The sequence below is a fragment of the Lutjanus erythropterus genome, chromosome 13 (assembly GCF_056507025.1).
Source record: "Lutjanus erythropterus isolate fLutEry1 chromosome 13, fLutEry1.hap2, whole genome shotgun sequence".
NCBI classification, from domain to species: domain Eukaryota; kingdom Metazoa; phylum Chordata; class Actinopteri; order Lutjaniformes; family Lutjanidae; genus Lutjanus; species Lutjanus erythropterus.
This window is the reverse complement of record NC_139329.1, coordinates 7,700,334-7,713,076: the sequence shown is the minus strand read 5'-3', so window position 1 is coordinate 7,713,076 and position 12,743 is coordinate 7,700,334. Positions and strand designations below refer to the sequence as shown.

At 41.0% G+C, this 12,743-nt stretch overlaps 1 protein-coding gene across 1 annotated transcript; it reads left to right on the top strand.

Moving 5' to 3' along the window:
• The first annotated feature begins 8,657 nt into the window (after positions 1–8,657).
• rassf10a (Ras association domain family member 10a) lies at positions 8,658–12,340 on the top strand. Its single transcript, XM_084734806.1, has one exon. It carries the CDS (start codon positions 9,056–9,058, stop codon positions 10,490–10,492), a length of 1,437 nt encoding a protein of 478 aa, XP_084590932.1. The 5' UTR covers positions 8,658–9,055; the 3' UTR covers positions 10,493–12,340.
• The last annotated feature ends 403 nt before the right edge of the window (positions 12,341–12,743 follow it).

The window sequence follows — 12,743 nt, the reverse complement described above, 5'->3', positions numbered from 1 at the left end:
ATTTTTCAGATACTTAGATTACTTCAGATTAAAAATATTAGTTTATGTTCTATGAAAAAATAAATGCAAAAACGCGGTACAACACCCCCAGTTCTGAGAAGCAGAACAAATACCACATCGTCATGATTGTAATTTCTTTTTTTCAGACAAATACAGGTTTTAATGCAGTGCTGACTGAGGGGTCAAAGGTCACAGACATTGAATGTCACCTCTTACATGCAGAGATTTCTCTGAATTCTCTAAATCTCTTAATGATATAATAGATTTTACATAGTGAGATCCCTAACTTTCTGTCCCGTTTTAAAATATATTGCAGCTGCAGTGAAGCTGTCTTCATTTTGGGTGCTGGACTTCAAAATTCACTGAGCCTCATAGGACAGTCCACTCTGATTCTGAACAGACAGTTGACCTCTGTTTCTTAGAGCTTTCACTCTTTCCATTGAACACAGGCTTAAAAAAACAAGGATTGAACCTGGGTCCTCAGAACTTGTAGTAGTGATCTAACTTCCTAAGCCAATGAATCAGAGATACATGAAATCTCTTTATTAGAGCTTTTCACTCTTTCCTGTTGTACCAGGATTCAACAGTAAGCCAAAGAGTGAACCAGGGTCCTCAAACTTTAAAGTAGTGATCTATTTAGCCAGATGGATGAACCAATGAATCACAGATACCCTTTCAGTCTTGCTGTTGTACAGAGGCCTCAAAAATAACCCGAGGAACAAACCTGGGTCTTCATAAATTCCAAGCACTGATCTAACTTGTGAAGCCAATGAATCAGAGAATCCTACAAAAGAAGCTACAACCCCCAAAAATATAGATATTTCTAACTTTTATTAAATGTTTGATCTGTGAATAAACTGATAGCCTTAAAAATAAAGTGTAACAGCATGAAATGAAAGGACATGGTTCACCCAACAAAGAAAAATACTTTAGTTTTCTAAAATGGCAAAAGTCAAATTTTTGTGTCCTGCATTCAATCAAATGGAAATATTCTATTTTTCTGCAGATGTGGTTTCACATATTTAATATCTTTGCAAACCTTTGATCAGCAGTATAATTTATGACCAAATTCAGAGGGTTTGAACAATGTTTGTCTGCACAGAATGAGTTAGAAACAGCTGATCTATCAGTGGGACAGTGGGTTCATTTGATTTTCTATTGTTGAGTGCACACTGAGGTTCCTCTGACAGAGTTTCAGACTGCTGAGCTCTGGTCTACATTTTCCATGTTTCTCATGGACTGAATTGTGGGTGCAGGTGTGCGCCTGTATCTATGTGCATACAATATTATGTTAAGGTATATGGATATGCATGTTTGTATTTTATCTGCAGGCTCAGTACTTCTGTGTACATGCAGAACATAATATTAAGTCATTTAAGTTTATTTATTTAAATAGTGTATCCATATATGTACACTTATTTTCTGTTTGCTCTGTCAACATGAACTAATAAAAAATAATACTGTGTCATTATGAAACTGGCAATTTACACTCCTACTCTTTATGCCTGATTAAATCATGTTTTGGTAAAAATCGGACAGAAATCTAGAAACATTTTTATAAAAAAATATATTTTAAAACAAATATGATTGTAATAGCACATTTTTACACCTCATGTCAGTAGTTATTGTTAGTTTAAACACATTTAAATTGTTTGAAGTTGTGAATTCTTGTCTGGGATGAGGCTGTTTTCTGACACAGAGCAAGTTTAAAGCAAACCTAAATTAGACATATTTCATATATATATATATATATATATATATATATATATATATTTATATTTTATAAATTTTCACCAAAAAATTGTATTAGAGTGTTGGTATTAATATTGAATATTTAATGTTTGTTGTTACTCACTTACTTTGTAAGTTAGAACTACTTTTCCACAATTGTCTTGACACCTTTATCTGCACAAAGTAGAACTGGACAGGTACAGATAACAGATAAAGGTATAAATGACAGACTTGGAGAATATCAAAGGAATCTGGCAGATCCCAAAAGCCCAGGTCCTGAAAGGTGAATTCAGTTTCTCCACAATAAATAAAGGTTTCAATCATTCATTCAATCATCTTTTTGTCTTGCTGATTTTTATTTCACATATAATCATCAGCTTCTTCCAAAAATAAACAATTGCTTTAGTCATCCCATTGTAACATCACGTGTGAAAAGCAAAACAGTGCAACTACAGATTTTTAAACAGTCAGGCTGCTACAGGAAACCTCCACACAGACATTCTGTGTGATGTAAAGATTCACATATTTTCCTCACAAACATTAAATCATACTTTCATACGGTTTCCTACAGTAAGAATCGCTGGTTGCTAAGCTATGATTGGACAGTTGCTGTTGGAGGTGGGGCTTAGTGAAGGGTCAGTTTGCTGCGTTCAAATTACAAAGACAGTGTCTGAAAATACTAAAGTAAGTTCATGTGCAGCAGCTGTTTTACAACAGATTGTGAATAAATGTAATGAAGTAAAAGAAAGACACGATTTTTGTAGTCAAGTATTGTACTTGAGTAATGTGTGCAGGTGTGTGACTTACTCTCTGAGGGTTTGGGGTAGTACTTCCTGAAGGCCTTGTCTTTTGGGATGTTGGGGTAGAGGAAGCGGAGCAGGTACTTGGGAATGTTTTCAGCGGCCACCACCTTGTAGGTGTGGATGATGTCGGGCAGGGAGACGGCGGTCAGCTCCTTCTTCGTGTTCGGCTCCACAGAGTGGAGGACCAGCTTGTCTGGGTTCCAAAATGACAGATATTACAAACTCAAGTTCAAACAGTGGAAAAATTCAAAACTCGGCTCTGCTTTTGGATGTTCTACTGAAAGAAATGTGAAAAATAAAAAAACAGGAAATACCATTCATTTCACAATTTTTTGCTTTTCCAAATGTGTTGAGTTTCACAAATCAAAATGAGTAATCCTTATTATAAGCTGACATGAGTGACTGATGGTGTGCTCACCGTGGACGTGGTGTTGGATCCAGGTGAAGGTGATGCTCCGTCTCTGCTGCTCTCACTGAACCTGAGCAGGAAGGTCTCGGGACACTTGTCTCTCAGCAGAGACTTCTTTCTCTCCTTGCTGATGAAGCCCATGATGGAGCTGCACACAGACGACAAAGACATTCACAAATCCACTCTGGACCTCTGGGAAATGGTCACCACTCACTCTGAAAATCACAAAACACAAAAACACTGCTCACCCATTGTTCCACAGGGGAAGCAGGTGTCTTTTAATCACATCCAGGATTCTTTTGATCCACAGCCAGAAGGGAAAAGCTTCTCATTGGCACTTTGCTGCAGGACAAAAGACACAGATGTTTAGTTGAGCAAAGATGAATTAACTGTACAGATACCACTTCTGAAAAAAGTAAAAGAAATACATTTTGCCTTAATCTTTATATATATTTCTAGTATTATGTTAGTATGTACCAACATGCCACAGCAAATTCCTTGTAAGTGAAAACCTACTTGGCAATAAACTCATTTCTGATTTTGACATTTTCATAACCTGGCTGACTGAGTCTCACCTTGCAGAACCTGGTCCATGGAATGAGTCCCTCTGGGTTCCTCTGGGTTTGGCTCCTGCAGAAAAACATTCAGGTTTACATTAAACAGGCCTTAAAAACATCTGCAGCTATCAGAGGGCTTTATTTTGCTTCTTGTTGCGTTCGATCGTACCCAGCAGTTTGTCGGCCAGCATGTTGAGCTGCTCCTGGTTCAGGCCTCGCTTGGTGACGGAGGAGACCTGCCAGCTGAGAACCTCCGACAGCTGAGACCACTTCGCTGGAGGAGGGGTGAGGAAGAACTTCAGATTCTGAAGATGACAAGAGAAAAGAAATCTTAACACACTCGACTGATACTGGATTTCTGAAGTCAACCAGGATATTTGAGATTGATACAAAAAACAATTTCACTTATTTATCCAATGATTTTTACATAAACAAGTGACACATAGAAACATTTGCAATAACCTTAATTTTAGTTATATAAATATACAGAATGTCACTTTCTGTAAAACTTTTGTATAGTTATGATTACAGACTTTCCCTCTACCTCCTTACACTCAGAGGCACAATAAAGAAGCTAAAGATGAATCTGGCTGATAGCATTTCATACATCTTCTATAGATGATGTGATAGTTTTAGCTCACCTTGGGCTCAGTGGTCAGCATGTTGTACCACAGGATGGAGGCCCAGCCGCTGTGCAGCTGGCACACATTAGAGATGACCCCAACAGGGAGAGACATGGCCTACAACAACAACAACAACAACAACAAAACACATGCAAACAACAAGATGTTAACAATAACTTGAAAATTTCACACAAAATTTTGAGTGTGCCTGATGCTCGCTGTTGACTAGTATCCCCACCATAATGCCAGCAGTATTAATAGCAGTAGATGTATCATTGAGGTTGTGTGTGTCTGTGTGTGTGCACATGCATGTACTGTTGCATGCATGTGTGTATGTACATGAGTGTGTGTGTCTCTGTGTGGGTCAGTAAAAGTCCCCTTACAGATAGAAAGAACAGCTTTTGTGTGTGTGTGTGTGTGTGTGTGTGTGTGTGTGTGTGTGTGTGTGTGTGTGTGTGTGTGTGTATAAAGTTTCTAAAATGTCAAAATTGGACACTTCAGGTGTAATTCTCTCTGTATGAGGTTTGAACAGCCAAAAAACAGCTTTAGGTCAATCCACCAATCAGAAGACAGGACCTGCCTGCGGTTGGTGAAATTGGCCAATTGCCTGTATGTTACAGCACAGACAAATCTGAATACTGCAAGGACCAAAAGAAAGAATGAAAGAAAGAATTTAACCTAAAGGAGCCAAGATTTTAATTTATGAACAGTTGAAATAGATCACAGTCTAAAATGTCAAAACTGGACACAGAAAGTCAGGACAGACAAGCAGACAGACAGTCATTTTAAACTGTTAATAATTTCAAACCTTGAGCTGCTTCAGGTGTAATTGTCTCTGTTTTTGCTAAGAACTGAGGCTGGTGAAATTGGCCAATCGCCTGTGAGCAATGGCACAGTGAAATTTGAATACTGAGATGACCTCACTGCTGTTGCTGTCACCCCCAGCCAGTCCCAGCTGCCTTTGAGTATATCTTTTTTATAGCCCTAATTTAGAGGATATCTGGCATTAAATGCAAGATAATATAGTAATACACAATTGAATTTTAGACTTTTTAAGGACCTGAAGAAACCCTGTAAATAGTCCTTTGCAGGTGGTGGAGTATGACTGAGAAAAGAGTTCATGGATTATGAAAATGTGTTCAATGACTGCATATTTTTGTGTGGAAAAAATGGTTTGCAGTTTGGTCCACACAGACTTTTGTTTCACTGACTGTGTGAAATGTTTTTACAGTGTGACTTCAGTTTTGACCCAAGAATTTTAGCCCACCTGTAATGACTCTGATAGTGTAGTTTTCTTTCTTAACACCAGAGGGAGCAATACTCAAAGAATTCAACCCAAAGCTCTACCACAGCTCTGTATCTCTATTAAGGGCATGATATTCTATATCACACATACATCACTTTCATGTCTAGTTGCATAAAAAGCCCTAATTTGCTCTTAAAGGAACAGTTCACCCCAAAATCAAAAATACATGTTTTGGCACTACAAAGAAGGTAGACATCGCTACAGCCAATATTCCTAAAAGTCTATAACTCAAATCAAAAGAATCTAGACACAACTAGATCTAGATCTACAGGCCTGAGGAAAATATAATTTTTTGATTTTAAAATAAAAAATAATGGGCTTATTACCATCTCTCAGTAAATGTTACAGATTACACCTTTACATAAAACTATGTTTTCAACAAAAGTACTTCTGACATGCCAAAACTTTTTTTTTTTTGTTTTTGACTTTGTGGTGAGCTCCTTCTTGGTTCTACATTCTTTGCACATTGTCTGAATGAATCACACTCTTATGCAGATGACCAGATGATCAGATACAAAGATGTTATGTACAACTAGACTCACTTAACAATTTATTTCAACCTCTGATGGACCTGTGATTTTTAAATATTTTGGTTTGGGATAGTTAGATGACAGATAGATGCCTGGCAGTAACACCGGAAGCACCAAATCCTTTACAACCAGTGACGAGCCTGCAGGTCAGACAGACGTGATGACCTCACAGGAAATGAGATCAAAGATGAGAACAACATTCTGTTATCTCTCATCCCAGACGTAGCGCTGACAATCCTCTTTATCTAAATCTAGTTTGTAATGCACGCTGCTCTGAGTGTGTGAGTGTGTGTGCGCACATGCTGCTGTGTGTGACGTATCTGTGTCTGGACATATGCATTATGTGCATCCACATTCCCAGATGGTGTCCTAAGCATTTATTTTACCAACAAACCTGGCCTGATGCATCTCTCTGAGCAACAAAGACACTAATGGCAGCGAGGGGGGGGGGGGGGGTGAATACTTGCCATTAATGTAACCCTCACACACACCAAAACACTCTTAATGCAGATAAATCCTTTTATGAGTGTCATCTAGCAGATTCTGGCCTGAAATAGTTGACAGAGCAGATTACCAGGTCAGATGCTATATGAGAAGCCTGCAGGGTGTAAAAGATGGATTTCCTTCTGCTTTTGCTCAATCCAGCTGATCTCTTTATCATACAGTGAAGTTCAGCTGTGTGGGGATGATGAAGATGAAAGTGTCTAACAATGCACACTGCAGTGAAACACTGCTGAGCAAGAGCTTCATCACTGTTTTAGCTTTAGTCTGTGCTTCTTCTTCTTCTTGGCTTGTAACCTGGACTCATTAGTTCTAGTTTGTATGTGAAAAAATGCTATTAAATACATCCACAGTATAGAGAAGGGCAACAGTAAAGATGTGGTACAGAATGTGAGATTTGCAAAGGATCAATTATCATTTTAGTTTAGAAAGTCAGGGGGAAAAAAATCAAAAATATACAATGAGGCAGCTGTATCAGGGACCTTGAGTTTGATTTTTTTTTTTCTGTGTCAAGGCTCAGTGCCCTGAAAGAAAGTGTGGTTTATACATATGCAGCAGTGGAAGAAGTACTGAAATCCTTCACTTACAGACCCCAAAAATCACATTTTTTTTCCACTATGTGCGATGAGGTCCTGAGTGAACACACAGAAAACTCCTGTAACGCTGGTAGATAATTGTATTTCTGATGTCTGTTTGGTTTTTTTTAATAAACGGTTGTTTACTTATGTTGCCTGGCTGTTATGATCAAATCTGAATAATATTAAATGTTATGGGGAAATAATGACGATTTTAAACCAAGTTTTTACTGTAGGTATGGAGGACCAAAACTACAAAAATCAAAATTAAAATTAATAAATTAATATGCCATTGAAGCACCAAAAATAATATTAAAAATACATGTAGGCATTAATGAATTTATACATAATATTATACATAAATAAATACATTTCAGAAAGAATAAATTAATAAATAAAATGAAAAATTAAAGCTATAATATACAACATTTCAGCTTTAAAATGTGTCTAGACCTCTGTCATGTATTTTGTTGAGAACTTAACACCATCCAAAATGTTTCCAGTAAAGTTCAAATGTAGAAATCCTTAAATTTTCAAGGTTTCAGTGTGTCTCCCTACGAGCCGCTGGTTGCTATGACCTCCACGTAAACACAGGCTGCATCAGAGAGCGAGGAAGGAAGTCAGCGAACATTACTTAAAGTAACATGAATAAAACTTTAATACTCATCCATGAACATGATTTCTGCCTGAGTCACATCAGAAAGTTATCAGGTATGGTGGTTGTTTAGCAATGAGACAACAACTCCCATGATTCCACGCTACCTTACAACACCATCAAACTGTCTTCTGTTATTGTTTTAATGTGAGCGACCCAACTGGAATCATGTCGATATGGTGATGCCTTCTATTTTGCCAATATAAATAACATTTATTAAATGACTGAATCCAAAATCTACACCTCACATATGAGAATGTGGACAAACAAGGATGTAAACTGCAAGTGCAAGTGGTTTGTGGAGGCAGGCGGTGATACTCGCTCTTTATTTTTTTTATTCTTATTTTAGTTTTAAATGTCATCTTTCATTTGGTTTAGTTAAAGTTACTTTCCAGAGTGTATTTGCTTGTTTCAGTTTAGTTTTTACTATTTTAAAAAAGTTTTGGTTTAGTTTTAATAAGTTTCGCTCTTAGGTTTTTTATTATCATATGGGGAGTATTTGTCAGGGGCAAGATTTAACAAGTTAAGAATAGGAATTACAACACACAAAACACAACTGACTCAGTCATCCCAGCCTCACCAGTGCCTCCTCTTGCTTGTGTGGACAAATTTGTCCAAATTGGCAAAGTCTAAAACAGACACTTCATTAATATTTTTCATTTTAGTTTAGTAAGCTGGTCAGTACGCAATGCTGTAAAATCTAAGGTTGAGTTTTTATTTTAATTTCAGTTAACTAAAATGTTTTTTTCACATCTATTTTTAGTTTTCAGTTTAGTTTTAGTTCACTATAATAACCTTGAGTCCAGTTCTCTCTTTGTAGAGAAGTGTGTGTGTGTGTGTGTGTGTGTGTTTGTGTGTGTGGCAGAGACAGAGAGGGTGAGAGAGGCAGGGAGGCGTGTCCCAGCCGTTACAGCACCCTCCTGCTTTGTCCCACACACACACACACACACACTAACACACACGCAGCAGAGCAGCCTGTCCGGACACCAGGACGCAGCTCTCCTCTCCGGAAAAGCGCACAGGGCTGAGCTCAATCTGCCGGGCAGAGACGGTGGAGGTCCCGGCAGGCAGCCTGGAGCTCTGGGACAAAATGAATGGATTTAATTTTTTACGCTCTGACGGTCATTCAAGGAGTAACACTGTTATATATTCGGACTTCTGAGCGGGTTTAAAGTGACAACTGATCAGCAGCGACGGGAGCGCAGAGGATCTGTTTTTGGAAGAATGTTTTTCAGCCCTGATTAAGTTTGAGTCAACTTCAGATGCAGTTTGAGATCTATTTTCGCCTACTTTATTTGTGCCACAGACTGAGCGACACACGGAGAAGTGTCTGATAAACTTTGTTGTGTCACAGTTGATCCGGAGATGGAGCCGGAGGAGGGGAAGATCTCTGTGTGGGTCTGCCGGGAGGAGAAGCTGGTCTCCGGGCTGACGAAGCGGACCACCTGCGCCGACGTGGTCAAAGTGCTGCTGGAGGACCAGAACCTGCAGCAGGGCGCCTCGGCCGCGATGCTGTCCGGCTCCCCGCAGTCCTACTGCGTGGTGGAGAAGTGGAGAGGCTTCGAGAGGATTTTACCCAACAAGACCAAGATCCTGCGGCTGTGGAGCGCCTGGGGAGACGAGCAGGAGAATGTCCGCTTCGTGCTGGTCAAGAACGAGGCTTCGCTGCCCAACAACGGGCCCCGCAGCGCCGAAGCTCGTGTGGTGCCGAGCCGGGAGAGCGGCGGCCCGGGCGGCGTGCTGAAGGGCACCGCCAAGAGCTGCTGGAGCGCCGCGGCCGCCGCTGCCAATCTGTCTCAGGAGAGACAGAGACGCATCGTCAGGAAAGCGTTCAGAAAGCTGGACAAGATGAACAAGAAGAAGGAACAGACTGTGTGTAAAGATAAGGGCTCTGTGGAGAAGATGGAGACGCTGGTCCACCTGGTGATCTCGCAGGACCACACCATCCGCCAGCAGATCCAGAGGATCAGAGAGCTGGACCGAGAGATCGAGCGCTACGAGGCTAAAGTGCACTTCGACCGGATCAAGAGACACGGGGTCAACTACGTGCAGGACACATACCTGGTGGACTCCTCCGCCGCGGACGCTCCCGCTCCTTCGGACTGTAAGCGCAAAGCGGAGCGGCAGGACGCGCGCTGCACCGCCGAGGCGCTGGCGCAGTTCGAGGAGTACGCGCGCAGGTGTGAGGAGGTGGTGCGGCTGCAGGAGGAGCTGACGGAGCGGGAGGCGCTGGTGGAGAGCATCACCGGGGAGATCCAGGAGGAGCTCAACAGGAGGTGGATGAAGCGGCGGCGAGAGGAGAGGGGAGCGGAGGCGGTTAAGGACGCGGACAGCGCCGCGGAGGAGGTGTGTCTGGCCGCGTCTGCCGCTCCAGGTGTGGAGCCAGATGTGGAGAGTTTGTCAGAGAACGAGCTGGCGCTGGAGGAGGAGAGGATCAAGACGCAGCTGGACACCAGTCTGTACATCGGCCTGCGACTGAAGACAGACCTGGATGCCATCAGGGGGGACTTGGACCTGAGTCTGGCACTCTGGGAGACCAAGGAGAGTGAACTGCTGGACCTGCTGGCCAGAGTGGAGACCATGGAGATAGAGCAGGTGACTGAGGATGATGGGAAGGCAGAGCTGGGCGCAGTGAGCGCTGAGGCCGAGCCGGCGTCAGCTGAGAAGAACAGTGGCTGGGTGGAACAGGCCAGAGGTCTGTCCAAGGCCTGCAACACGAACGACGAGGACTCGGACACGGGCCTGAGCTCCATGCACAGCCAGGACTCGGACAACCCGCCTGTGTGCGAGTCACTCGTATAGACTCAGTGTGTCTGCATGTTTATGCAATTCAAAGCCACAACCTCAGGGGCCGAGAATCAGTGTTGGCAATAATGGGAGATGTTCTTCTCTTCCCAAAATGCACCTCAGTAGGACACTGTCACTGACTCATCATAAGTCCCGCCCCCTTTTGCTCTTTGCACCAATAACAGTTGAGCTAACTTGGTACCTTGGTCCAATTTCTTCTTTTCTGTTTCTTGTATACAATATTTTTTTTCCCAGAATGGTAAAGGCATGACCCGCCCTACTCTGCCTGTAGTTGGCCTACCCCCTATTCTTACCTTAACCCTAACCAATTACATTCCTCAGACACTAGCACTAGCCAGTCAGAGTAAGATTAGGGCGGGTCATGACTGTGCCATCCTATGTTGAAAATAAAAAGAAATTTTGAAGATGATTAAAAGATGTTGGTGGGAGACATTTCCTTGTCGCTTGTACAGGAAAAGAAGAAAGTGACTGAGGTACCAAGTTTGCTCAACTGTTATTGGAGCAAAGAGCAAAAAGTGTGGGACTTAGGAAGGGTCAATTCTATAGCAATAATTCCTATATGTAGTTGCACAATAAGCTAGCGGGGACAGCATGCTTAGAGAGGTTTGATCTGCCATGTTGCTCCATAGCTGACCTTTGACCTCCATGAGGAGAGTCAACTAAGTACCACTTATTAAGAGAACTAGCCTAGAAGAGTATTACCATAAGCCACTTATAATCTGTAGTCTTCAATGAGAAACTAACTTTAAGGTATCCTTGATCACAGGTTTACAAAGCGTTAATAACAGTCTGACTTTTTGCTGAAGCGACTGAAAAGGTAAGGCAGACTGTGAGGAGGCCAAATCGCCACAAACAGACAGGTTTCCTTTAAAAGGTCATCATCAAGTGTACCTTAATGCACAGTGCAGTACAGTTAGGTCAGCAGTACAAACATGCTCTGAAAGCTCTTTCCATCACTATAAAGTCAGGATCAGTTCACTTCAGCCTCGTCAAAATAAGATTTGAAATTGCCATTCAAAACTGCTTCATATTCTGACTTTTATCAGTTTGTGGGAAAATGAAAACTTCAGACTTTGTGAATTAGAGTTGAAGCGCTGATCCGTATCCTGACTGCTGAGCAGTGTAGATCAGCTGATATTGTCCTCAGTGTCAGTGTCTTTGAAGCACAAGACGTCCTGTTTATTTAACAGTATGGATCATCTAAAACACTCTGTCCTGTACTCATCAACTTTCATAGAATGGATTTGAACACGAAACATTTGATTTCTTCTTTTTTTGTCACAGCAGCTCATTTGTGGTCGTTTCATTGTCGTTTAAAGCAGTGGTTCTCAATCTTTTTTACTTTAAAGGTTCAGACTTACAGGGATGTATTGGCAGAATATGACAGAAATGTCATTCTGCCAATAATTGCTAGTGTGTTATAGCTGAAAACAAGAATAAGGCATTTATATCTACAGAGGGTGTGGATCTCCTCCGCTGGGTCCGTCAGGTTAGTAAAGTAGCCCAGAACAGACAAACTAAACACGCAGCGATCTTTGGTTCTCCTACATACTTAGAAGTAGGGCTGAACACTTAATCAAATTATTGCGATTCTCAAATTGCAGAAGGCACAATATTTGTCATAAATCAAAATGTGTCAAAATAACATTTTAAACTTAACATTGTCGTGCTGCAGAGATATCCTGGCCTTTACATTATGTTCTAACAAAAGACTAACGGAAATAACTTTGTTTGGTAAAGATCCCTGCATAAATCAGACTGTAATCATTCTAATATCTTTTTCAATGAACATGAGAATAATGATGTAAAAATCATCATTCCCTCTTATATTGCAAATCATATCGCAATTGCAAAATCACTCATAAATAATGGCAGCCACTAAATCCTACACACTGGTTCTTTAAAACAAAAGTCACGTCACACAAAATTTTACAAGCTGTGAGCTTTTCAAGCAACCAAAGAGTGATTTTTGTTTTTACCAGCTTAGATTTTATTTGAGTAATTAATGAGGCCTGAAGAGGCCAAATACTAATAAACATAATTTCATGTGGAAGAATTATTTCTTCGGATGTTCTTGCCTAACTTTTTAATCGCTTCGCAATTCCTTAGATTTATATTTTGACCTCACTGGCGGTTCCATACTCCTGGTTGGGAACCACTGCATTAAAACAGGTTAAAAGTTGATCCAGTGTGGTATCTTACTGGTGAAACAGCCAGGACTCAAAGCAAATGCATGCACGCAATG

Excerpts from the sequence above, each read along its gene's own strand:
- rassf10a (XM_084734806.1), top strand. The coding sequence starts at position 9,056 with ATGGAGCCGGAGGAGGGGAAGATCTCTGTGTGGGTCTGCCGGGAGGAG.